The sequence below is a fragment of the Littorina saxatilis genome, linkage group LG5 (assembly GCF_037325665.1).
Source record: "Littorina saxatilis isolate snail1 linkage group LG5, US_GU_Lsax_2.0, whole genome shotgun sequence".
Lineage (NCBI taxonomy): Eukaryota > Metazoa > Mollusca > Gastropoda > Littorinimorpha > Littorinidae > Littorina > Littorina saxatilis.
The window spans coordinates 14,881,401-14,909,174 of record NC_090249.1 but is presented as its reverse complement, the minus strand read 5'-3'; the positions used below and the strand labels follow the sequence as shown (position 1 = coordinate 14,909,174).

The following is a 27,774-nucleotide window of genomic DNA, read 5'->3' as shown; positions in this document are numbered from 1 at the left end:
GGTTACAAGTATTTGCTCTTCTCTGTTTTACTGATATGTTCAGAGTTCTGCAACTGATTTATACAGAATGTGAATATTTTGCATTTCTGAGCTAGTGGAACATTTGTGATGTTAAGTATGGTTCCATATACAGAATATTCAATGTGTGTGCAATGTACAAGATAAAAATTGTTTGTAGTTATTCCAGATAATATCAATGTTCAAAGAAATTTGTGCGACGGACTGCAGACTTCCCCCTACAGACCGGATTGAAGTGTAAGCATGGCTGGGAACGCAGAAGAAGAAGAAGAAGAGAAATTTGAATGTTAATGTATGAACATAAAAAGTGTCATAAAATGACATCACCTCCATGACTGGGTGGCTGAGATGGACTGGGTGGCCGAGTGGTAACGCACTTGCGCTCGGAAGCCAGAGGTTGCGAGTTCGACCCTGGGTCAGGGCGTTAGCAATTTTCTCCCCCCTTTCCTAACCTAGGTGGTGGATTCAAGTGCTAGTCTTTCGGATGAGACGAAAAACCGAGGTCCCTTCGTGTACACTACATTGGGGTGTGCACGTTAAAGATCCCACGATTGACAAAAGGGTCTTTCCTGGCAAAATTGTATAGGCATAGATAAAAATGTCCACCAAAATACCCGTGTGACTTGGAATAATAGGCCGTGAAAAGTAGGATATGCGCCGAAATGGCTGCGATCTGCTGGCCGATGTGAATGCGTGATGTATTGCGTAAAAAAATTCCATCTCACACGGCATAAATAAATCCCTGCGCCTTGAATATGTGCGCGATATAAATTGCATAAAAAAAAATTTTTTTTTTTAAAATCCCTGCGCTTAGAACTGTACCCACGGAATACGCGCGATATAAGCCTCATATTGATTGATTGATTGATTGAATGAAGGTGTTGGTAAACAGTAACAGGGGCGGGGATGTAGCTCAGTCGGTAGCGCGCTGGATTTGTATCCAGTTGGCCGCTGTCAGCGTGAGTTCGTCCCCACGTTCGGCGAGAGATTTATTTCTCAGAGTCAACTTTGTGTGCAGACTCTCCTCGGTGTCCGAACACCCCCGTGTGTACACGCAAGCACAAGACCAAGTGCGCACGAAAAAGACCCTGTAATCCATGTCAGAGTTCGGTGGGTTATAGAAACACGAAAATACCCAGCATGCTTCCTCCAAAAACGCCGTATGACTGCCTAAATGGCGGGGTAAAAAACGGTCATACACGTAAAATTCCACTCGTGCAAAAAACACGAGTGTACGCGGGAGTTTCAGCCCACGAACGCAGAAGAAGAAGAAAAACAGTAACAGGTTTTACACAAAGAAACTATGAAGTAAGCAAAACTGAGCATGCTTTGAAGAGTATTTTCTTGTCTATTCTGTTATGTGTTGTAAACTCAATATAATGACTGATAAGAGCTTTTATATATCATTCACATGGAAGGGAAGGTTCTATAAAATCTATTCTCAGTGGACTTGCATTGAGAATTATCTCTCAAACCAAATTTTTATCAAGAACAGCATCTTTTACAATTTATATAAGAGAGTCTGTGTAGGTTTTGGAGATAGATTGCAATGTATTTTAAGATTGATTAGACATGCATCAACTGAAATATCAATTTTCTCTTTTGCTGGGGGGTGTAGGATATGGGGTGCAGGATATGGGGTATTATTTGGTGTGTTTTGAAAGGCTTGTCCTGGTTTATCATACCGAGTACACACACACACACATACACATACACACACACAATCTCATCTAAAATAAAACATTGATGCAAAGAGAAGTACATTCACAATGTTTACTTGCATAAAATCCACAGTTATGAAATGCTTATACACATACATCAAACTTCTCATACATTGTAGCATACACAGATACGGGTGAAAATCCAAATGTCCAGCTTACAAAGTCAACTCGCATGTACACACAAGTGTTCAGATTTTATAATGTAGTACCTGCGGATGCGATGAAAAGACACCATTGCAACCAAAAGAAAGCGTCCCTAAATTGTAGGTGGTCTATATTTGGTTAAAGTAATGGAGAAAAGGACAACAGAAGGGGGTCCTTTATTGGGAGGTATCCTCTTATTTGAGGGGCCTCACATCGCAGGTACTACAATGGAACCCCACTTTACCCCCCCCCCCCCCCCCCCCCCCCAATTTAAGACTCCTCCATTTTAAGACCTTACTTTTAAAGCTTTCATGTTCGTAACCTTAGTAAATTTACCTCCATTGTAAAACACCCCCTTTTTAGACGTGATTTTCTCAGAATTAGGAGGTTTTGTTTGTTTGTTTGTTCATGGGGTGAAACTCCCACGGCTTTTACGTGCATGACCGTTTTTACCCCGCCATTTAGGCAGCCATACGCCGCTTTCGGAGGAAGCATGCTGGGTATTTTCGTGTTTCTATAACCCACCGAACTCTGACATGGATTACAGGATCTTTTTCGTGCGCACTTGGTCTTGTGCTTGCGTGTACACACGGGGGTGTTTGGACACCGAGGAGAGTCTGCACACAAAGTTGACTCTGAGAAATACATCTCTCGCCGAACGTGGGGACGAACTCACGCTGACAGCGGCCAACTGGATACAAATCCAGCGCACTACCGACTGAGCTACATCCCCGCCCTAGGAGGTCTTAAAATGAGGTTCCACTGTACTACTCTTTGTATCACAAGCAAACAACTGTCTAACACAGATACATTCTGTCAGGAACACGGAAGGAGACGGTCTAGCTGCTGCCCTGTTCTGCCTCTTCAAGTGTTGGGGGATGCTCCAGAACGTGGTCGATCAAGCCAAACTCCTTGGCTTCGTGGGGATTCATAAAGCGATCCCTCTCCATGGAATTCTCTGAAAACACAGAACAGCGAGGGTTGAAGGCTTTTCCTACTCAACAGAATATCTGTGAAACGAACTTTAATAAAAAAAACTTATCACTATCTTCAAAACATTTCAAAACACCAAGTTGAAAATTTTGGTTGCTTCAGGTAAGGAAAAGATGCAGACCATGAATTTTCCCTGAACTATAAGATAAAGGGATTGTCCTCTGTGCTAACATATTTCTCACCCACCTTTCACAATTAAACGTTCCTATAACATCAATCAATCAATCAATATGAGGCTTATATCGTGCGTATTCCGTGGGTACAGTTCTAAGCGCAGGGATTTATTTTTATATTTTATTTTTATTTTATGCAATTTATATCGCGCACATATTCAAAGTGGAGGGATTTATTTATGCCGTGTGAGATGGAACTTTTTTACACATCACGCATTCACATCGGCCAGCAGATCGCAGCCATTTTGGCGCATATCCTACTTTTCACGGCCTATTATTCCAAGTCACACGGGTATTTTGGTGGACATTTTTATCTATGACTATACAATTTTGCCAGGAAAGACCCTTTTGTCAATCATGGGATCTTTAACGTGCACACCCCAATGTAGTGTACACAAAGGGACCTCGGTTTTTTATCTCATCCGAAAGACTAGCACTTGAACCCACCACCTAGGTTAGGAAAGGGGGGAGAAAATTGCTAACGCCCTGACCCAGGATCGAACTCGCAACCTCTCGCTTCCGAGCGCAAGTGCGTTACCACTCGGCCACCCAGTCCTTGCTTGGTTTTTTTATTCTGAATTTTAGAACGTTGGCAGTCTACAGTTCGAATTTTTTATTTGAGTACCACTCACCAATATGATCCAGCGGCTGCCCTGTGTGTTTGACGTAGAGCTGGTTGATCTGTTTCTTCAGTTTCACAATCTCCTCTGCCTGGATCTGGATGTCTGTGGCCTGACCCTGTTACAACAAAGTATTCCAGACGTACACATAACACACTAATAAAAAGAATTTTAAGGTTGTAAAATGCATAAAGAACCTCATCGGAAATAATAGTTCTGTACTTTAATGTCCCTTCTTCTCTTTCTTTCACTTTCACATTCTTTCTATTTTTACATTGTCAGTTTTTTCCCCCTTAGTACTTTCTTTCTTCATTGACACCGACAGTTAGGATTTCATTTTATGATCGAGGATCCCTGTGTGCTCTCCTCAAGGGCAAGAAGGCCACCTTGACAATCTTGAAACATTCAGTCAATACTTGATTTAATGAGGGGAGCTTTGTTGTTCTTACCGCAGCCTGTCCAGAGGGCTGGTGCACCATGACGCGGGAGTTGGGCAGGGAGTAGCGGTGTCCCTTCTGTCCGGCGGCTAGCAGTAAAGACGCCATGCTACAGGCCTGCCCCACGCACCACGTGTTGATAGGTGGCTGAACGTACTGCATTGTGTCGTAAATACCCAACCCTGCTGTCACCGAACCACCTGAAATCAAATACATACATGTACAAACATTGATGTTAGATATAGAACAAGAGATTGTGCCTTTTCTCTTCATTCTCTCTCTCTCTGTCAACTCTTCTTTTTACATTTAGTCAAGTTTTGACTAAATGTTTTAACATAGAGGGGGAATCGAGACGAGGGTTGTGGTGTGTGTGTGTGTGTGCATGCGTGTGTGTACAGTGATTCAGAGAAAACTACTGGATCGATCTTCTCGGTCTTTTGATGTGGTTACTCGAGACTATCTTAAAATAGTCTTGGCGATGACTGTTTTTTGGTGTTAATATGTTACTTTGATGCCGACAGCTTGACTAAATGTTTTTATATCGCTTCACACGACTTGTTTATTATATTTAGTAAAGTTTTGACTAAGTGTTTTAACATAGACTGGGAATCGAGATGAGGGTTGTGGTGTATGTGTATGTGTGTGTATGTGTAGAGCAATTCAGAAAAAATTACTGGACCGATCTTCATGATACTTTACATACAAATTATCCCAGGTGATACCTCAAGAAGTGTTTTTACATTTCTTTGATAAATGGCCTTTGATGATCCGACTTTTTGTGAGAGAGGTCGCAAACAAAAGTCTGAGTGTACACAACTGAAATGCAGAAACAGGACTTATCTTAGCTGAACCCACCCCTGAAACTAACACACTGTGCACTGATGCAACATCCAAGGAAATAGGCAGTTGTCAGATTTATCCTACCACGCAGATAACAAAATTTCTGACACTCCAATTTTTATCAATTGTGTGTCCTGCAGGGCATAATAATTAATAATGGTATGACTTCAGAAGTTTGCTGTGAGAGCAGTTAGGCTCAACAGTAAATGCTGATCATTACTGCTATGACCTCAATGTGTATGACTGCTCTAAGACAAAGAGTCAATAATGAGCTGCCACACTCACCAGGACTGTTGATGTACATGTGGATGGCTTTCTTGCTGCTCTCGGACTGAAGGAATAATAACTGGGCCACCACCACGCTGGACAGATCATCGCTGATCTGCGGTAAGCAAAAGCAAAATCACAAGTTATCTCCCTTCACCCTCTCGATTTCAAAGCTGTGAAGACTAAACTATCTGTTGTTACTATTAGGACCTGCTGCCCTACATACCAGAGGGCATAGCTAACAGTAAGCAAGTAAGAACTGTCAGGGCCAGCTGTCTATATATATAATATAACTCTCTGTGCTGAGAGTTCTAGAATTCGTCTAACCTCTACAAATATTTCTTAGCAGAGCAAGAAACCCATGCTCCTGCACTATGTTGAAACAGAGATGATGAATATATTCAAATAAAATATACACTGTCTGCATAAAAAAAATCATTCATCAGATAACAACCAGTCAGCTGAAATTGTTTTCACAGTATTTATACAATCTAAAACCATTTCTAGATTCATGAAACTACTTTGCAAAAGTGGAATACTCGATCTACAGTATCATTTTCTATGACATCAGTACAAACTTCTACTAGTTCTAGTTGAGAGGTTCTACATTGCTTTTGAACACATGGGAAAAGAAAAAAAGTGTCAGTTTTACAGAACACAAAGCAGTAAGCTGAAAAATGTCTGAAGAGTAGCTGCCATGACATAGTTAATACACAGTCATAGCTCGGGTCATTTGTACAGGTACTAATTGTAATTTTATGTTTGTTGATCACTTACCGGCCCCATGACGCAAATAATTCTTTCCTTCAACAATCGAGAGTAGATGTCGTATGCTCGCTCCCCTCGACCAGTCTGTTCGATGACAATGGGAACCATGGGATACAGCTGCTTTAGAGATGGGTGAAAATGACGAGCCTGTGGCATGCCAGCTACACATGTTCTCAACAAGTGCTGTTCAGAAGAAAGAATTACAAACAAATCAGTTGACAGCATGAACAAATTAATCAAGAAGCACATCAACCATAACCCTATTTGCTCAAAATTTAAAGCAACTGTTTCAGCTTTTACTGTTTTAATTTTACAGTTATGTGGCTAAACCTTGCCGGTAAGTGCTAAATCCAGTAGTAAGTGCCATGCATACGATTGTTTTAATTTTAATTTCAGAATCACACTTTCAAGTTTCAACTGAGAGAAAAATCGGTTTAGTTTTGGAAATTTTTGTCTGTGGTAAATAACTACAATATTTCACTTTTTTAACATCACCCAAAAAGTAGCCTACCTAACAGTTTGAGTTTCTAGTTCTACTGAGACAATCACTAAAAGCAAAAAGAAAGTCCATGCTATGAGACTGCATGATCTACTAATCAGAAGTTACGTACCTTCAGCAACGACGTCTTCATATTGTGCTGTGTAACGAGAAGACAATGCTCGAAAATAATAAGTAAATTTCAATCTCCAAAGTTACTCTGACTCTTGTTACATCAGCGGTGTTCTTTCGGTCTCTGCACAGGAAATGCCTTTGACAGTGTTCTCCCTTGAAGACCGAACTTCCGTTCGGCTTTTTCCGCGAAACTACGGAACTATACGGAAAAGACCGATTGACTTTCCGAATGGTTTCACCCCGCAACCGCGTACATGGCGGACTGGCAACAGTAAACAATCTCCCGCGTCGGCCTCCAAAAGTTTTGATAAAATGACGTCTACTTTACGAAAGAACACGTTTGTGATTTCAGAGTAAGTATTGTCACTTTCGTTGTGCCATTTCACTGTCGTTTGATGATTTCTCTTTGAAATTATGTGATTGAGCCGCGAGGGGAAACGGGGAAGTTCGTGTATGTTGAGAACTCAAACAAGAGTTGAAGAGAGGCCAATAGAATCTCGGCTCGATCAAACAGAACAAGAAAGCTAGACTTAGTGAGAAATCTGTACGGATAGAAGTCTGTTTTCACACGCAGTTTTTATTTCAAGAAATAGCCGAAAGCATGACAAAACGAGAGACAATTATTTCCAACAGTGCTTTGGGACTGGTCCGCAGTAATGAAGTTGTGTACGTAGCAGCAGACTCCGAGAAATCAATGCTCTCTCGACTCTCTGAGGCTCGTATTGATCCGGGAGAGTTGTGCATGACCGGTAATAACTCCCCATAAGCACGGGTAATTTCGCCTTTGGTAATGGAAGGTGACATCAAGTCGATGTATTTATTTCACCGAGGTGTGCCAGCATGAAAAGTACCGACAGTGGAACCCTGTTTGAGACCTCTAAAACATCTTAGAAAAACCTCAAAAAATCTTACAAAATCCGATTTTGAAAGTGATGTAGTCTTTTATGGACATGAATCTACAGAGATAATGAATGAAAATTTGATAAAGTAAGGTCTTAAAAGCAGCGATCAAAGTCTTAAATCTGGGGAATTGTAAGAGGTAGGTTCCACTGTAGTACAAACTTGTATGGGCTGTCCGGGCAAAAAATAAAATGTTCTTGTTCTATTAGATATATGTACACTGTGAAGTGTGTCGGTGTCTGTGGTGTCGAACCACAAATAAAAATCACACAACACAGTGCATATATGTGCACTTTTCCCCCACCCTGTCTGTACACGAAAAATATTCATAAAACAGGAATAAATTTAACACACACATGGTCTGTTAACGTGAATTGCATTTTTTCCTGCCAAGAAAGAACAGCTGCTTATACAGGAACAATTTCATCGGCTCCTAAAAGTGCATCACGAAAAATCATCAAATGGATACACAGATGTCTGTCATGAGAGGGTGTCTTTTTGACCAAACGAAAGTGCCCTTATAAATGTATTGCAGGTATTCTCTCATTGCAGGATAAATTTAAGATAATGGACTAGGAGGCATGGAATGTGTCTGTCATTCAAAGGTGTCATCTCATCAGATAGGCTGTACATTTCAGAACAGTGGATCCCCCTTTTTAAGACCTCCTAAACACAGCAAACCAGGTCTTAACCCTCACACTGGTGCAATTCTGTAACACATGTTACATAGCCACTGGTGAATTAACAGAGAGAAAAATAAAGAAAATTGAAACCGACCAAACAGACTGAGCCAGTAGCGCGACATATGTTGTGACAACCAGGTGACAGTATACGTAAAGTAACGGTACATATGTTGCGACAACCAGCCTAAGGTTTAATGGAACAAACTTTGTAACACGATGTGTTTGTGTTGACAGGATGCCAGCAGCCCCCCTTGTTCCTGGCCACGTGTCCGGCATGGACAGACAAAACCTGATGCGACTCAAAGTCAACCGCATTGCGCTGGTTCAGGAGCTGAAGGTCGAGCACATCCTGGGCTCACTCATAAGGAACGGCATTGTCACTGAACAAGACTGTCGGAGAATTGAGACAGGACGAACGCCACAGGATCGTGCTCGTATACTCATCGATATTCTCCCCACCAAAAACAAGGAGTCGGATTGGTACAAGTGTTTCCGTGACGCGCTCCTGAACCCAGAAGGAGGCAGCAACGTGAAGCAGAGATACCGATCTCTAGTAGAGTTCTTGGACAATACTATGATCCACCGCCCCACATCTCAGGCAGGGAAGTTCAGCGAGACGGAGAGTCGGGCCAACAACAAGATTCAGTACCCACGCTACAAAGCTCTTCCGCTGATCAGCAAGAGGCAGACAGAGCCCAACGTGTTGAACTTAGAAGAAGAGGCAGCAGAGAGGCCTCGGGATCTATTGAGTGTGAACAATGACATTGACAAGATGTCGCTGTGGAGCGGGGAAAGTCAGAAGCCCATGATGTTGGTGAAAGGCTTCTTTCACCAGTGGATCCCCACTCCAGATAATTTCAGGTTAGTGCGTCAGATTTGTGTGTGAGTGCAATCCTGTTTGTATACATGTGTGTTTGTGTGTGTGTGTGTCCCACTAAACATTTAATTAACCGTAAATGTTTATCTTATTTTTAATTCTTGTGCATGCATGTCAATCTTAATTTCTGGTCAATGTGGTCATGTGTGTGTCACACCACTTATGCATATGGAGGGGATGTAAGATCCCAGTGTAAAAAGTGATCCCATCAAATTACTACAGTGGTGCCTCAGATGAAAAGACACTTTGGACTCGGCCAAAAGAAATAAAATGTTTGTTTCCGTTGACGAGGCCCAACAAATTAGGGTTGGTAGGTCAGTTACATTTTTGTGTGGCTTTTTATTGGCCAAAACTCATGCGAGCTGTGTCCCCTGAATGTAATAGATGAGTAGCTTTTCTTGTAACATTGGAGTTTTGTCATTTTTAAATTCAAAACAATTCAAAGGTAAGACAAAAGTTCTAGAGCAGGAGGAAAAAAAGGGCTGCGTTTATGATGCCCTGAATTATAATAGCAAGACCTATTCAGTGGCAACACCGACTGACTGACAAAATCAGACACTTCTGTTTCCATGGAAACAGAGTTATCTATGAATGATTTATTCCAGTCACTGCATTTTTGATGTATGAAATTTTTTATTGATGTAGATTCCTTGGGTTCAAGCAGATGAGTAGCAGCAACTCCAGCTTATTACGCATAGATGGTACTTTACTAGGGATGGACAGTTTACCACAGGCACTTGAAATAGACATTATCTTATGGACTGTATGATTTTAATACATGTATAACAGTATATGTACAGTGTTCCTGCAGATGCGCATCTAGCTAGGTTGTTATTGGAAATTTAAAATTACCAGTCCTTTCCAAGATGGCAAGAATAACAGAAAACATGGACTGTGTCACAGTTAATGTTGGAATAGGGGATAAGTAATTAGTGTGCCAAAAGCTTTATTAATCAATACATAATAATTAATTCCCACACTCAGAGGTAAAATCTGCATCATAGCATATAGTGAAAGCACATCACTAAGTGTAGGATCATGAACAGCAAAGTTCAATTAAGTCTCTCAAAATGTTGTCAGACTCTCTTCTCCACAAAACTGAAGTACGGTACAGTGGAACCCCCCTTTTAAGACCTTCAAAAATCTGAGAAAATCAGGTCTTAAAAAGGAGGGAGTCTTAAAATGGGGGAGTCTTAAAAAGGAGGGTTAAAAGGGGGGTTCCACTGTACATTACAGAGGTTATGAACAGAAAATGTGAGAAAACGGGTCCTAAAAGGGAGGGAGTCTTAAATTGGGGGTGTCTTAAAAGGGGGGTTCCGCTGTACAATGTATTGATCTCTCGACAGGCCCCCTGATTGCTTCACTGCAATTATACTGAGTGTATATTGACTAGCTAACTAGAGAAGCTGCAGATATCAGTGTGACTGGCATATTTTTTTTGCTTGATTGCTATAATATTGGACAGTGAAGTAAATAGCGAAATTGCCACAGGGAGTTGTAGAAATGTCACCGCTGTGCATGATGTAATATCGTACAATCCTATTAGAGATGAAGGTAGGGTAAATGGCAAAACAGAGCCAGCTATAAGCTCAAATGACGGCAGAGACATAGATAGAATATGTCTCTGATGACTGTCAATACTTTAGCAATAACACATACGATAAGTAGCTTTCTTCATTGAATAACAGTTTGAAAACATTGATGTTGACATTTCAATCATTTTTTTAAATCCTCTCCCGAAGAAGATGGGGAAGGGGCAGTTTTTTTTATTTGCATTGTGTTTTGTTCATGCTTTATCTGATATCAACAACAGAAAAAAGTTTGTCTTTTTTTTGTTAATGCATGGTAGCATTTCTTTGCAGATTTCACTTAGAACTATATGGCCTATACTTTGCATTTGAGTCATCACATCAAAAATGTTGTGGTATATCTTATTGACTTTTATGGGGTGCAATTCACTGATTGATGGATCTGGATGAATTGATTTATTGGTCTATTGATTATTTTTTCATCTTCTGCACAAATCACGGATTGATGGACGGATGAATTGATTTATTGATCAATAGATTAATTGATAGATTTTTGTCATTTTCTTTCTGCAGATCACTGATAGATCTCCCCAGTTCCGTGCGACATTCTCTGGAGAAAGCCGGTACCCAGGAAGCCTATGACCTACTCCGTCAGGAGCAGACGGCCCTCCACTACCTCCGGCGGTTGGAGGTCATCTCTGCGCTGGCCCGACGTCGTCAGCTGCCTGTCGGGTTCGAACTGTGCATGTGCGACACAGTGCAGGAGCTGTTGTCTCATCCCGAGCTCTTCCACCTGTACCTCAAGTACGTCCGCACCCTGCAAGACGCAGACGTCAACATCGCGAGAGACATGACTACCAGCTACGCCTCTGTCCTTGACATGTTGGCGGCTGACCTGACCTCTGGCCTTCACCGCCAGGTCGTCGATATCGGGTTCAAGCTTGTGGAGCTGCTGGTTGCCGTGGAGATGTGGTCTCTCGCTGAGGAGGTCCTGCAGAACATCATCAACTTCCTGAGGGCAAATCCTGCCATCGAAAACTGGGTAGGGTTTAATGCTGCAGTTGAATCTCAAATGAATAGGTTGTGGTGTTAACTGTAGTTGATTTACTGCTGAGAATAATCGATTCCCTGAGAGTTGTCCGGGCTGTTAAAAATTGGATGGGTTGGACTTTTTTTAAAGTGATTCTGTCAATGAAAGCCCACGTCAAACTGATAACAGTGTGTAATGATACAATCATTCGAGGAAACAGCATCTTGCTGTGACAAGGTAACGCAGTACGTAGTCACCCTTTGTCACAGGCAGTTGCTCTTCATTGATGGAGTTGTCTCCATGACAAAGTGTGAGCTATTTGTAGTAGCTTGAAGTTTTTGGGTACGTTGCAAGACAGCACACCAGTGAGATGTTTCTTTCTTTATTTGGTGTTTAACGTCGTTTTCAACCACGAAGGTTATATCGCGACGGGGAAAGGGGGGAGATGGGATAGAGCCACTTGTCAATTGTTTCTTGTTCACAAAAGCACTAATCAAAAATTTGCTCCAGGGGCTTGCAACGTAGTACAATATATTACCTTACTGGGAGAATGCAAGTTTCCAGTACAAAGGACTTAACATTTCTTACATACTGCTTGACTAAAATCTTTACAAAAATTGACTATATTCTATACAAGAAACACTTAACAAGGGTAAAAGGAGAAACAGAATCCATTAGTCGCCTCTTACGACATGCTGGGGAGCATCGGGTAAATTCTTCCCCCTAACCCGCGGGGGGTACCAGTGAGATGTGGAGTAGCTCCTTTTGGTGGGGTGTGGCTGCTGGTGTCACCTTGTATGCTCTTGGGAACCTTTGCGTACCCATCGCAGTTTTGATAGGGCTGTTCATAAAGCTCTAAAATTCTCAATCCTGTTGGACTGGCATGTGACTCCAAAGGTGATTGTTGTGCTTTGTGCACTCCGTTTCATTCCCTTTCTCTTTCCGTCTTGCAGATAGACGAATACAAAGCACTCGTCAAACTGATGGCCGTGCGTAACGACACCTACGAACTACAGGCGGCTCAGCAGTCCTATTTCTCCGCAGCTCAAATAGCCTTCCAGGTCCAGATGATGTCGTTTGGCCAGAAAGTGCTGAATGAAGGTCGCATGCATCAAGAACTGGGCGCCATGATGCTGGAGTATGGATCTATTCACACCTCGTTTAGTTGGTGCAAACAGGCGCTTCAGGTTCGTTTGGAATTTTCCATATCTTCAAAAGAAGAAAAAAAAAGTAGGATATGAATGTGAGATGAAATGAATAAGATGTAAAAAGTTTAAAATGGCAGCCCTAAAAGTACAGTATGTGTGTGTGTGTGACTGAAATTTGAAGCAGCTGTTGTGGTTGATGTTTGCTATGCTGTGGTTGATGATGAATGTAATAATGATGTGAATGATGTCGCATTCCCAGGCAGTTGACCTCGATTTGATCCTCTGGGAAATAGCTGTTTTGCTTGATGTATGTTATGCTTGTGTGACAGGGAGACTACCCAGTAAACATTTTGGGTGCGCCGCGCATGCGCCGCGCATGCACCATACACATGCGCCGTGCATGCGCCTCAGTCAATACTATGATCGTCCACTAGTCGACGCGGCGCATGCGTATATGGTGCGCCTGACCATCGCGTGACCATGCCTGGAGCAGGTGACATGCATGCTAGAAGTCGATGCGGCGCATCCCAAGTAATTCGAAGTAAAACAAAATTCGAGTTATGATGACTATGCATGTACGCAATCTAACTGGACACACTGTTGACTTGAAAGACATATTGTAATATCATACATGGCATCAAACAATAATCAAAGACACAAATGGAAAACGTGTAATTAACACCGTTACCTACTATACAATTGATAATATATATATACCACTCACTTGCTATTCGCCTAAATGCTTGCGGTGTGCTGTGACACATGTAAGAAACCAAAAGAAAAAAAGACTTTACTTTGGCGAAAAGAGCATATGCTGCTTATTTTTGTACATAACTGCTATAACTGTATTTTTACATGTAAAAAACATAGAGATATATCTTACCATTTCACCAAGACGGTCAAATTATTGACGATGAATAACGCATAATAAGGGGAGATCATGATGACGTACATGTCTATGGTTGCACAGTTGCCGCCCTTGGTTCGAAAACCCGGGGAACAGGATCAGGAATATCTAGTCGCTGGAACCTATAAGGTTATGCGGCGACTTATCAGATGATAATGTTTCGAACTTATCTTTTAACAAGAAGAGCAAACGCTCGATCGAGTCACTTTCGCAGTTCTGAATATTATATGAGGCATCAGATGGACAGGAAGAAATTGCTATTCACAACACAATACAGATGTAAATAATTTGATGTAAAGAATAATCCTATAAAGTTTGAATCAAATCCGATGAATAGTTTCAGAGATATGATATTTCAATTTTTTTCCTTCAAGACATACCTGTGACCTTGAAAAAGGTCAAAGGTCACCAAAGCAGACGTCAAAGTGTAGAGGTCACTGGGAGTCACGTTCACATAAAATTTGAGCCCGGTCACTTTTATAGTTTCCGAGAAAAGCCCAACGTTAAGTTGTGTGTTGCCGAACAGAAAAGGCTAGTTATCTCCCTTGTTTTTCTGATAACGTTCGTAAAAGGCTACAGATGTAAATACTTTGATGTAAAGAATAATCCTACAAAGTTTCAATCACATCCGATGAACTTTGTCAAAGATATAAAATGTCTAATTTTTCCTTTGACGCTGACCTGTGACCTTGAAAAAGGTCAAAGGTCAACGAAACCATCGTTAAAGTGTAGAGGTCATTGGAGGTCACGACTAAACAAAATATGAGCCGGATCGCTTTGATAGTTTCCGAGAAAAGTCCAACGTTAAGGTGGTGTCTACGGACGGCCGGCCGGACGGCCGGCCGGACGGCCGGCCGGACAGACTAACACTGACCGATTACATAGAGTCACTTTTTCTCAAGTGACTCAAAAATTAAGTAAACAAATCTATGGAATATTTTGGAGTTCCATTGTGATTGGTTAAACAGATCTATATATCTTCTTATTATTTTATCCGTACTGTGTTTACATTTGAAAACAGATCTTTTCCGACGCCCCCCACTAAATTCATTTTAAAAAAAACCAAGACCTATAGGCTCTCGAAAATTTGATTTTCATAAGCACATTCCCCCCCTCTTCGTTCACAAAAAATCCGCAGGCGCTAGCTCTTACGGTTAGGACGCCGCTCTCGTGAAACGTTTTGGGGAAATCAAGCTGCTTGCCGTAAGGGGCCAGATATTGTTTTGCCAATTTTTTTTTAGTGTACCCCTTCAATAGCATGATACTGTCTTAAAAGGATTTTGAAATCGCTTGAGCCGTTTAGCCGCCGAATTAAATTAAAGAAATAGCTATATTTGGACTTTTTCACATTTTAAAGCTGGGTTTTTTTCCTACCGTCTGCACGACCAACCCACAATCCGATGTACCTTTCGGCTCTACGTAAAAACAAAATTAACAAACAAACAAACCAACAACAACAAAAACCAAGCAAAACAAATACACCCGCATTTTGGAACTGCGCCGCGTCAGGTATGGCGCATTGACAGTGGCGATGGTGTAACCTAGAATTTAAATGCACCGGCGCGTAGTCTCCGCGGCGTATGTCCGCGCAGGTGGGATCGCCCAAGCGACGGTGAATGCATGCGCGGCGCACCATAAATGTTTACTGGGTACCGTCGCCCTTCACAGCAGACTCTGCAGAGTTGTTCGCCTTAGAAGTACCGGTAGGCAACACCTGTGGATTGTAGAGTTCTGTTTATGATGGGGTCTGGCGGCTTTTGTCTCTCTGTATGTTCATGGATTCCTTTGCGAATGCATAACAGTTTTTATAGGGCTTAGAAATAAGCTCTAAAATTCTCAATCCTGTTTGATTGGACTTCGCCTCCAAAGGTGATTGTGGTGTTTCGGCACTCGGTTACATTTGGATTGCTGATGATTTTATAAAATCTAAGAAATTCAGGCCTTATACGAGGGGGAGTTTCATAATGGGCGTAAATTAAGAGACCTTATCAACAGACACTGTTGGGAAACGAGGTCCTGAAACAGACATCTAAGAATGGAGGATATTCAGAGGTCATGAAACAGAATTGGTCTAAGAATAGAGGATATTCAGAGGTCATGAAACAGAATTGGTCTAAGAATAGAGGATATTCAGAGGTCATGAAACAGAATTGGTCTAAGAATAGAGGATATTCAGAGGTCATGAAACAGAATTGGTCTAAGAATAGAGTGTCTTAAAACAGACATTTGACTGATTTTGTTTGATGTGTGCTGTGCGGTGATTTCTAATGAGTGTAGGAATGATGTGTATTGTGCGGTGATTGCTAATGCGTGTAATAATGGCATGCTGTGTGTTGCCAGGAGGTGGACCCGGATGACCCCGAGGCGGTGGTGGAGGTGGTGACCCACGCTGTCATGACCCACTGTGCCTGCTGGCAGGTCAAGAAGGCCGAGACTCTGGCCATCTTTGCTGTGCAGTTTGCACTGTGAGTACAGCGAAACCCGTCTTTTAAGGCCCCCCGTTTTAAGACCTGTTTATACCCCCTGTAAATTTACATTTATTTTAAGACTCCCTCCCTCTTATGACCTAATTTTCTCAGATTTTTGGAGGTCTTGAAAAGGGGGTTCCACTGGGCTAGACTAGTTTCTTGCAGCCCTATGTTCCCCCCGCACATCACTGGGCTAGACTAGTTTCTTGCAGCCCTATGTTCCCCCCGCACATCACTGGGCTAGACTAGTTTCTTGCAGCCCTATGTTCCCCCCGCACATCACTGGGCTAGACTAGTTTCTTGCAGCCCTATGTTCCCCCCGTACATCACTGGGCTAGACTAGTTTCTTGCAGCCCTATGTTCCCCCCGCACATCACTGGGCTAGACTAGTTTCTTGCAGCCCTATGTTCCCCCCGCACATCACTGGGCTAGACTAGTTTCTTGCAGCCCTATGTTCCCCCCGCACATCACTGGGCTAGACTAGTTTCTTGCAGCCCTATGTTCCCCCCGCACATCACTGGGCTAGACTAGTTTCTTGCAGCCCTATGTTCCCCCCGCACATCACTGGGCTAGACTAGTTTCTTGCAGCCCTATGTTCCCCCCGCACATCACTGGGCTAGACTAGTTTCTTGCAGCCCTATGTTCCCCCCGCACATCCACAGGCAAATTAGCCAAGTAAGTCACTAGTCTGCGGCAGAGACTGCCACTCACACATCGGTCTACACAGCCACAGCAGGCGTTTTTCCTGCGCCAACTGAACCCACGGGACCGACGGATGCCGACAAAGTCACTAGACCAACTTCTTACATGTGGAACTGGCCGAAATTGAAACCAAAACTATTAGTTATCATTTTCTCATGTCATTCACAACAATGTTTTGATATAACTATGGAGGAGATAAAGATGTTTCAGTCTTCCACTTTATTAAGTTCTGCCTGCTTCTTTTCAAAAGGTTATGAGCTTTTTTCACCAACAACATTGTGTTTTCCAATAATTTTTTTCAGGGATAGGTTTGGAAAGCACCATCCCATGTACCTGAAAGCACTGAATTCTCTGTGCCACTTGTCCAACGAGTTTAAACAAGACAGCATTGGAGTGCAACTGGCAACTGTAAGTCTGTGATAAAAAAAAAAGTGTGTGTGAGTGCATGCACATTCATATGTGTTTGCATCTAAACTTGCATGCATGTGTAAATGTACTGGTGTGTTGTTGGTTAAATGTCACGTATGAATACATAACATGTGTGCGAGAGCAGCAGTCTATATTTCACATTTTGTTTTAGAAATGTCCATGTTCTTTTATGGGAATGCATGGTCTAGGTGTCTCTGTTTGAGCACAAGTTGATTTGAAATGGAAAATATCTATGGATAGTTCTATAGTTTCTGAGGATAAGATACACAGATGTTGCTTAGATTGAACAAAAAGTTCAGCAGTTCTACCAGAAAGATGGGCTACACCTGGAGTCATATAGAAAAGATGGCCCAGGACAGAGGACTCTGGAGAGCTGTTGTTGGCGGCCCATGCCCTGACAGGAGTGACGGGCATTGAGTTGAGTGAGTGAGTTCTACCGAAATGATTGCAAATGTTTTGGCAATTTGAAATAATAAAGTTCACATGTTTCGCTGACTGCTAACGCCAAACATCCTGGATTTGGTGCAACTTTTTTAACATGCCAATTTTTCAGGAATTGCTGGAGACGACAGAGAAGGTGTACAACTGTGAAACGCTTCACCTGGCCACGGCTCACCGCACACTCAGCAAGGCCCTGATGGCGGTGCAGGGTTACCGCGTCAATGACGACTACTACACCCACGCCATGGAGGCTGTGCGCATCGCTCGCGGTCAGCTGCCCGACGGTCACGCTTTGCTGCACCCCTTCCTTGCCAACTTTGGTAGGTATTTGCTTTATTATGCAATTGGTGGGTAATTCGGATAGCTTCCTGGAAGTGAAAAGCTAGCAGCAACTAGAGTTGCGCACACACAAAAAGTTGGTGTCCGAAGTGGGAAAATGTAAATGGTCCATTGGAATCTGCCCTCTCAATTATAACTAACCATTTGTGAAAGATCCCGAACACAGTTTTTTTCCTTCACATTTCCATAGCTACCACCTGTCTATGACCACCTGTTTTGGTCGGTCCCTTTGGGTAGTTGTTATGAAGAGGTTTGTTTGTTCGTTCATGGGCTGAAACTCCCACGGCTTTTACGTGTATGACCGTTTTTACCCCGCCATTTGGGCAGCCATACGCCGCTTTCGGAGGAACCTCACCTCACCTCACCTACGCCTGTGACCCCGTCTGGGGTATAGGCCGCCAATCAGCTTTCGGAGGAAGCATGCTGGGTATTTTCGTGTTTCTATAACCCACCGAACTCTGACATGGATTACAGGATCTTTTTCGTGCGCACTTGGTCTTGTGCTTGCGCGTGTACACACGGGGGGTGCTCGGACACCGAGGAGAGTCTGCACACAAAGTTGACTCTGAGAAATAAATCTCTCGCCGAACGTGGGGACGAACTCACGCTGACAGCGGCCAACTGGATACAAATCCAGCGCGCTACCGACTGAGCTACATCCCCGCCCTATGAAGAGGTTTGACGGTACAGTGAAATTCCCTTTTAACACTCCCTCCCTTTTTAGACCTTTCTTTCTTTCTTTATTTGGTGTTTAACGTCGTTTTCAACCACGAAGGTTATATCGCGACGGGGAAAGGGGGGAGAGGGGATAGAGCCCCTTGTCAATTGTTTCTTGTTCACAAAAGCACTAATCAAAGATTTGCTCCAGGGGCTTGCAACGTGGTACAATATATGACCTTACTGGGAGAATGCAAGTTTCCAGTACAAAGGACTTAACATTTCTTACATACTGCTTGACTAAAATCTTTACAAACATTGACTATATTCTATACGAGAAACACTTAACAAGGGTAAAAGGAGAAACAAAATCCGTTAGTCGCCTCTTACGACATGCTGGGGAGCATCGGGTGAATTCTTCCCCCTAACCCGCGGGGGACCCTTTTAAGACTTTTCTTTCCAATTTTTGAAGGTCTTAAAAGGAAATTTTCACTTTTAAATGTAGTATGTATTGTCCATGGTATACAATTTCTTTTCCTTGTCTGCGTAGCATTTATGTTACAAGTTGTGTTGTACCCTCACAGTCATTTCCATCAGTTGCGTTTACACTTGTCATGACAAGGCAACAAATATATCTATTGCAGCCATGGCGCTACAGTGGAAATCTCTTCACTGTCCCAAGGAGGTGAAGGATTCAACGCTTCGCTGGGCCGAGACGGAGGCCAAACTGGCGCTCAACATCATTATCAATCACTACGGTGACATCAGCCTGCGGTCAGCCCAGGTACATACTCTCCTGGGGCAGATCTACTCGAAGAGGAACGAGTAAGTTGGTTTGACATTTTGGGCTGTTTTTTTTTGTTGGCAATTCTTTTTTCTTTAAAGTTTGTTCTTGTGTAGAACAGTGGTACCTGTGGTGTGAGGCCCCTCTGCTTTCGCTCGCAGTTCAATATTTAAAAAAACAACTCGTGTAAATCTGGTACGACACAGCAAGCCATGTAGTATTCTCTATTTATGGTGTGGTATTAGCAGCAATGTCAAAGGTGGCTAATTTCTTTCGTGAGAAATGTACTGACCGTTTGTCTTTATGACTTGTGACTGTGCACTACTGTAAAATTCCCTTTGTGTCACGCATGCAAAAATGTTCTGAGGAAAAAAGATCTGTGCTTAGCAACAATGGTTGTGTCACTACATGTGCATAGCATGTTAATACATTTGAGGAGCATGAAATTCTTGTTGAAGAAACGGCATGATTGTATTGTCCAAAAAGTTCTTTCTTTATTTGGTGTTTAACGTCGTTTTCAACCACGAAGGTTATATCGCGACGGGGAGATGGGATAGAGCCACTTGTCCCCGAGTACGCTAGTACTTGGGCTCAGCAGACTTTAATCGTGTGTCTGTCTCTGTGTGTGTCTGTTTCGACTTAACAGCTTATTGCTGGGAAACTACTGGGCGCAGTTCGTTCAAAAGTTGATACACTAACTTGATAATAGGTCCGATTGATTGTATTAAAACTTCATAATGTTACCTGGGACCTAAATGCGAAATAAACCACAAAAACGACTTGGCCGTAGGAGGAGTTCACACCGGCGGGGCAACACGCAGCCATTGAGCTGATAGAACAGCCGAACGCATCACACAAAAATACGTCATATTGACAAAGTTACACGCAAAGCGAAAGAGACTTTGACGTCATTTACTTTTGTTCGGAATTTTCCGTCTGTTCCTAGCTTGTCAGTGAAGACCTGACGTGAGTAAGCTTACCCAAAACGTCTTTGTTCTCTATTCACATTGCAGCTGTGAAATAATCAGTCTTGTGTCTCGGTCGTGTAGGTACAGAGTTTGCTTCTGCAATCATTGTGTTCGTGTTGATGACGGCTTCATAAGACAAAATAATAAGCGAATCTATCGCGAGGAAGACGTTTATGTACAAATCACCGAACCCAACCCATTTTTTGTGTGCATTTTTCTGAAGAATAAACTGCATGTGGTTAATTTCATCCGTTTAATGCTTGTCGAAACGAGCCATAAGGCTTTAGAATAAAAGATTTCACGCATTGCTTGGCCATCTGATCACAGATGAGGTCGCAGTTTGTAGGTTGAATCTATGAATCGGCCAGAGATAGATCTGCATTTCTGGTCAGAAACCAACATTCACACCACAGACATTCCAAACATTTATATTTATTGAGCGAGCCAGTCTGAAGAGTACTCGGGTCCAGCGCGAGCGTTTTTTATTTAATTGTTTCTTGTTCACAAAAGCACTAATCAAAAAATTGCTCCAGGGGCTTGCAACGTAGTACAATATATGACCTTACTGGGAGAATGCAAGTTTCCAGTACAAAGGACTTAACATTTCTTACATACTGCTTGACTAAAATCTTTACAAACATTGACTATATTCTATACAAGAAACACTTAACAAGGGTAAAAGGAGAAACAGAATCCGTTAGTCGCTTCTTACGACATGCTGGGGAGCATCGGGTAAATTCTACAGCGGGGGGCTGTCCAAAAAGTGTATGTGACTTTCATCTCTTGATAGTGTGTACACTTGTATCGTCTGTGTGATTTCTGTACGTTTTATTTGTGCCATCTTCTGTTTTTTGGTACATATTTTTTTCTCAGTGTGTATAATTGTTTCTCGTATGTGCACTGTCTTGTTTTCTATTAGAAAACATCCAGATATGAATGACCAACCGTAAGTACAGCTTATGACAGATAAACCTCTTTGCTTTGATTGACAGATTCTTTTTTTCTTCTTTTTTCTCTGTACAGTGGAACCCCCTTTTTAAGACCTCAACAAATCGAAGAAAATTAGGTCTGAAAAAGGAGGGAGTGTTAATTAAAGTGGAGGTGAATTTACACAGATTATGGGGGGAGGGGGGGGAGGGGGGGGGTCTTAAAAGAGGTTCCACTGTACCTCTTTTCTTTTTTTATTCCTTCATTTTGTAGCTCACTTTGTGGCAGTCATGTATTAACTAAAATGGTTTTATTTAACTTTCCTACTATTTATGCATACCTCACTACCCTTTTCCCAATTGCTTTCAACATTCTTCTGTGCTTGCATTAGAAGCGTCTCTCCTAGTTTCTGTAGACATCCGCTTCATTCTTTCCAGCAGCTGCTTGATGTTTGAAATACAGTGGAACCCTGCTTTTAAGGCCCCAACATGTAAGACATCCCCCTTTTTAAAGACCCTCCTTTCTCGCATGTTCTGTTCATAGCCTCTGTAAATTGACCTCCTTTTTAAGATTCCTTCCTTTTTAAGACCTGACTTTCTTAGATTTTTGAAGGTTGTAAAATTGGGATTCCACTGTAGTGGACAGGCTTTATGTACATTTTCTGTCAATGCTAGATAAAGCATTTTTATTGTTATTGTAATTGTTATTCATTTTCACCTTGTACCCATGCCCCGTGGTTGACACTATACTGCCTACAGGGGGCACATTAGCCAGGTGATTAGCAGTCTATTTTGCAAGGCTGATTATTGATTGAGGGTCATTATTAACTGAGTCGCTCGCACAGGAAACGCTGAACAGAAACGTCAGTGCTAATTAGGTCTTGGTAAGAGAATTTCACTGCAAGCTTTAATAAGCTGTGTAACAGTGCCCTACTTGCAGATTCGATTGCTTGATAATGTGCGCAGTTTCTGATCTTTATCTCAATTATTTGTCCTTGTATTTTGTGGAGTAGTCGATTTAGATTAGTCACTCCCTTTTCTTTCAAGCTGCAGTCTTTCCTTTGGCTATTGTTAATTTTTGTGTGAAAAACACCAGTTGTAAGTACATGTATAGTTATTGTAAATTTCTTACCCAATTCAAAATCAATGTAAATTGCTACACTAAAGGTTTCACAAGGGTTGGCAGGTCTAAAAAATGTCTGCAACGAAAATAATCAAGGAGCAGTCTTTCTTGTGTGTGTTCTATCTGCCAGGAGAGGCCATCAAATTGCTTTTAAAATTGCTTGGTCCTGTTTCTTGGGCCCCCAATCAGAGCCGTGCCAATGGATCCCACTGGGGCCCAGGCGTCCCCTGGGATGACATGATGAAGCAAAACTGGGTGCGGCCACTCAACTAGGTGGTACACAACTGTGGGGTCGGATTGGTTGAAATAGAGATTAGTTGTGATCTAGTTGGGTGGGACCCTCTTTCACTTCGTGCAACGCAGTCCTGGACCCAAGCCAGTTTTCACCCAAGTGGGTGAGAATCAAGCCAGGGTGTGATTGGTTGAAATCACAATAGCTCTCAATTTCATCCAATCCGACCAGTTGGGTGGGACCCAGTTTCACTTTGTGCACCTCAGCTGTACCCAGTAATGGAGTTGGGAAACAGGGGTGAGGTGCACGAAGCTAAAGTGGGTGCCAAGTGAGAACAAACCGCAGGGTCTGATTCGTTGAAATGACAAATCTCAATTTCAACCAATCCAACACCGTGGCTGACTCCCACCTGGTTGGTAACTTTCAACAAGTCAAAGCTCTCCACTGGATTTGAGAATGTGCTCTTTTTGTCTGTTCAGTATGGTGTTAGCAGAGAAGCACCTTGTGACGGCAGTAGAGTACCTGAAGCTGTGTCAGCCGTCGTCCAGCAACTACCTGCTTCTGGCCCACGCCACCCTGGGTACCTTCCTCACCGTCATCGGCAAACACGACAAGGCCATCTATCACCTCAAACAGGTCCTCATGTCTGTTGGTGAGTATGCTGACTGCATTATGTTTCTGGGGGCCCGGTAGCTCAGTTGGTAGAGCACTGGACTTGTGATCTGCGGGTCACGGGTTTAAATCCCCAAGGATGGGACAATGAAATATTGTTATGTGGCATAGCTCTCACCTACTGTTTGTCATTATTGAGAGCGCTTACTTCCCTTTATGATTTGATCTTGTTATTAGCTGTGCCTCACTTGGTTATGATTCTTTGTTATTCACCGTGACTGGTGTGTTGCAGAGTCCACAGGGCATTACCTGAGGTGGGTCGAAGTGTGCTTCCAGACCCTCATCACCCTCCTTCAGACTGAGGGGGCTTCCTTTGCCAACCCTGAAGAGGGCGACAGGATGCAGGTGTGTGTGTGTGCCTTTGTGGTTGTAGTGTTGAGCTTGTCTTCATGTTTATGCGCCTCCAATGTGATTAAAAATTGGTTAAAAAAAGATTTTCAGCAGCACAGTGGGGTTGGTTTCTTCGTTTTCTTCTGCATTCATGGACTGAAACTCCCGTGTACACTGTTTTATTTTTGTTGCACAAGTTGTAAGGCTTCTTTTTAAGCCTACTGTCTATATGATACTTACCGAGACAGTACTATTCTACGCTCCCGGATTATTTTGGACTAAGAGGCTCCTTTTCTGTGTGGACTATCACCTGTTGGATTATTGTGTGTTATTCCACTTCTGGCTGGGAGAGTCGGAGCGCCGAAAGATCCCCTTCTCCGTGCGTAAAACATGACGCTGGGCGCCCGGAGAAGGGTTGCCCCCGGCAGACTCTGGTTCCGTAGAACCAGAGCCCAAAACAGGACGAGACATCCTACCTCGCCCTGTACGTACCCTTAAAGACCGAGAATTAACAAAATTCAAAGAAAATTTAGGTCAATACTCAAGTGAATGCGGCGAAACGAGAAGCAGACGACCGGTCACCACGAAGTAGGACGGGAGGCACGCCGAGTCCGCCACACACAAACGGAGGCACAAGTTGAAGGAAACACAACGTAGCCTCAAGCCAGAAGTGGAATAACACACAATAATCCAACAGGTGATAGTCCACACAGAAAAGGAGCCTCTTAGTCCAAAATAATCCGGGAGCGTAGAATAGTACTGTCGAGGTAAGTGTTATATTGACACATGTAGTTTTTAAAGTATTTGATCGTTTTTACCCCGCTATATAGGCAGCCATACGCCGATTTCGGGGATGAGGGTTGGGTTTAATGCTAGCGGAGAACACGGATAAGAAATGTCACGAATGTAAAACCAACCTCTGCAAGGTTCTGTACACAAATGTAGATCTGTCTTGTTTTGTGTCAGGTGATGCTGTCCCAGTGGCTGAAAAACAACCCCAAGGAAGATGCACCCATCGACAAGACGCAGCTGAACAAGGCGCCGCCAATCTTCCAGGACTTCCTGGAAAAGTTTGACACCTGGGGCTCTGCCGTGCACAAAATACAGAACATCAAGGACAGCGTCAAGGGGGTTTCTCTGTTCAAAATCAAGTGAAGGGCATTGGAGCTACAGTGGAACCCCCATTTTAAGACCCCCCCAATTTAAGACTTCCTCCCTTTTAAGACCTTGTATGTTCACATTTTTGGCTCACGAAGTGTAGCCTATGCGATCGTAACTTTGTCTGTCTGTGCGTGCGTATGTGCGTGCGTGCGTGTGTATGTCTGTGGTAGAAACTTTAACATTTCGTCATTTGAAGACGTCACATTATGGCGTAAGAGGGTTAGACGTCACGCGAAGGAATGTCTCGGTCATTGTTATTTTGAGCTGGCCGAGACTAGTTGGCAGTCGTGTCTGTATAAGTAGGCTACATGCAGACAGACAGATCTAGATCTAGTGTCTCGCTTTCTTGCACAGTGTCACCTATGCTTACTGTGTGTGTGTGTGTGTGTATGTGTGACGGAGTGATTGAGTTTGTGTTACTGTTTGTCGATTTCTTACGTGAGCCTTGAAGGCTTCGCCTCTTGTCTGTTCATTTATCTCTCTAAATTTACCCCCAGTTTAAGACTCCCTCCTTTTTGAGACCTGATTTTCTTAGATTTTTGTAGGTCTTAAAGGTGGTCATCTACATTTTTGCTTTTTTTTCAATAATCTTATGGTTAGATTTCGCTAAAAAGTTATGTCAGATGATGAATGAACCATGGGAAAAAAAGTTATAGAAAAAAAAGATATGTAAAAAAAGATTTTATTTTTGGGTAGCGTGACTCACGCTTCCAATATTTTGTTTTCTGTTTGCTGAGAACATGTGCTTTGCCTAAAAATACTGACCAATCAAATTCATGTCACTATGCTTATAGCCACGCCCAAACAAGTGCAGCAACAGTTTGACACTGGAGCGCTGTCCACGCTTTTTTTTAAACGCACGAAATGCACGGGATTTGAGAGGAGTTTTGCTCTTGGCATTTTCCAAATAAGGATATCCTACTATGAGTACTACGCTGGAATACTACAATGAATTTTCAAACGGCTACACTGGCTTCGTCTTTCCTGATCGAAAGGGGGTGTATTGTTGATAATTGTAGATAATAGACTCTGCATTTTAATGGTCAAATGGCGATTTCGGTATAAAAATGTAGACGAGGACCTTTGAAAGGGAATTCCACTGTATTATGTGTGAAGACACATTGTGTTCTTGACAATGAAACAGCCTTTTCTGACACCCTCCCCTCCCCTCCCCTCCCCTTCCCCACCCTCCCCCCCACCCTCTCCCCCATTTAAAGACCTTATATCTCAGATTTTTTGTTCATGTAAATTTACCTCAATTTTAAGACTCTACCTTTGGATGTCATTAAAGGAAGGTTCAACTGTATTTGTTAATTTTTGGGTGGTTTTTTTTAGGGGAGGGGGGGGTATACTTTTCGTCCCGTCAGAATTTCCTCAAGGGAGTTCTGGCAAAAACAAGGGGATTTTTTTTAATTTTAATTTGTTTTTAGGTCGGACAAGTTGTGACCATCTCATTTTAAAAGTTCCAACATGCTTTATCCATGTTTCAACATTAACTGTGATATTTAATGGTGTGCACTTTGCTGATTATTTCTGGATTGTGAATATATGGAGCACAGCTGTTGTGAGACTGAACAATGTTGAGAGTTTATGTCGTGGCTCAAGAGAATGTTAACACCAATTTACTGGATGTATTCTGCTCAGGTTGGATTTGAGTTTTTTATTCATTTACTTATTTTATTTTGTATGTGTGTATCTTGGTATTATGCTTTTAACCAAAAACATCTGTGCAACTAATGAACAGTCCATAAATACGAGTGTCAATTCCATTTTGAAGCTGTGTGTCTTTAAACAATTTAGGTTTCTGTACAGTGCAATTTTATACTTTTCTGACTTTGCATATGATCTCCCACCATTTAAACAGAGGATTCCATGCTGGATCTTGTCCATGTTAACTGTGATATTCAAATGTTTCAGTGTTGTCATCAGTCATCCCACTGAAAACAGAGCAGGTCAGGAAGAAAAATTGTGTAAATATTGATGCATTATGATGAACATGATTTACACCCTGCGGTGGAAATGTATAGAAGATATTTTTTGGTATTGGTTGTGAAAGAGTGAATACCCTTGCTTTTCCAAGTAAGTAAAGTGGTGTCTGCGATGATGAGACCCCATACGTATTTTGTTATGTGCGAGAAAGCATGCATTTAACTATGATAACAGAATATAGGTTTGAGGCAACTGTGCACTTCATAATTGTTCTTCCTGAAGAAAATTACCCATCGTTTGTACATATACTGTAATTATTTATTCTGTTTTGAAATTTTCTTACATAATAACTGTCCATTTCCTGCTCAGTTTTACTTTCTTCATACTAATGACTGGGTTTCTGCCTTATTTTTTTAAAAATCATTTTGTATCTTGTCAAATTTCCAAAATACTCTTTATATCTATCTATATCTATAACGGCTTGTGTGTGTGTGTCTGTCCGTCTGTGTGTTCACGATTCACGGCCAAAGTTCTCGATGGATCTGCTTCAAATTTGGTGGGCATATTCAGGTAGACCCCGGACACAATCGTGGAAAATTTTGAACACGTGCGTGCTCTCAGCGCTGAACCGATTTTGGTTTTTCTGTACATCCATTCCCAGTAACTCTTCCTTATCTTCTCCAGTGTTTTGTGCGTTTATCTCCCTTCCTTCGTACGGTGCGCCGGCTAGCAAGTGTTTTTTTTCTGTTCTTCTGAAACTAGTCCAAGCTGCTAAGGTATGGAAAATGTTCAGTGCTTGAGATCTCTACAATCTGTTATGAATGTAAAACTGACAACGTGATTCCAAAGAAAAATTGTTGAAAAGTTTATTGAAATGCTATGTTCAAGTAATACCAAGAAAGATTGCTCACATCATTGGCAAATGAATAAACAAATGCAGCTTTA

The 27,774-nt window shown here is 42.3% G+C and overlaps 2 protein-coding genes and 1 long non-coding RNA gene across 5 annotated transcripts in view; 1 reads left to right on the top strand and 2 right to left on the bottom strand.

The window, feature by feature from the left end:
* Nucleotides 1-19,325, bottom strand: part of LOC138966381 (uncharacterized) — a 223,948-nt gene extending 204,623 nt beyond the window's left edge. For both annotated transcript variants that reach the window (XR_011455679.1, XR_011455680.1), the window contains exon 1: nucleotides 18,774-19,325. This is a non-coding gene — a long non-coding RNA (uncharacterized lncRNA). The remainder of the gene's footprint in view (nucleotides 1-18,773) is intronic.
* Nucleotides 1,778-6,731, bottom strand: LOC138966379 (ATP-dependent Clp protease proteolytic subunit-like). The gene is made up of 6 exons (XM_070338598.1): nucleotides 6,593-6,731; nucleotides 5,991-6,164; nucleotides 5,232-5,328; nucleotides 4,119-4,306; nucleotides 3,682-3,787; nucleotides 1,778-2,841 (listed from the first exon to the last, which is right to left on the bottom strand). Exons 1-6 carry the CDS (start codon nucleotides 6,611-6,613, stop codon nucleotides 2,723-2,725), a joined length of 705 nt encoding a protein of 234 aa, XP_070194699.1. The 5' UTR covers nucleotides 6,614-6,731; the 3' UTR covers nucleotides 1,778-2,722.
* LOC138966369 (amyloid protein-binding protein 2-like) lies at nucleotides 6,727-27,774 on the top strand. Of its 2 annotated transcripts, XM_070338582.1 has the most exons (12): nucleotides 6,727-6,947; nucleotides 8,412-9,038; nucleotides 11,157-11,625; nucleotides 12,567-12,800; nucleotides 16,009-16,133; nucleotides 17,141-17,246; nucleotides 17,821-18,028; nucleotides 19,349-19,529; nucleotides 21,376-21,402; nucleotides 23,217-23,389; nucleotides 23,642-23,754; nucleotides 24,706-27,774. In XM_070338582.1, the coding sequence occupies exons 1-12, from the start codon at nucleotides 6,727-6,729 to the stop codon at nucleotides 24,892-24,894; spliced, it is 2,673 nt and encodes an 890-aa protein (XP_070194683.1). In that variant the 3' UTR covers nucleotides 24,895-27,774. The 2 variants fall into 2 exon arrangements, with proteins under 2 accessions (XP_070194683.1, XP_070194684.1); XM_070338583.1 differs by lacking the exon at nucleotides 21,376-21,402.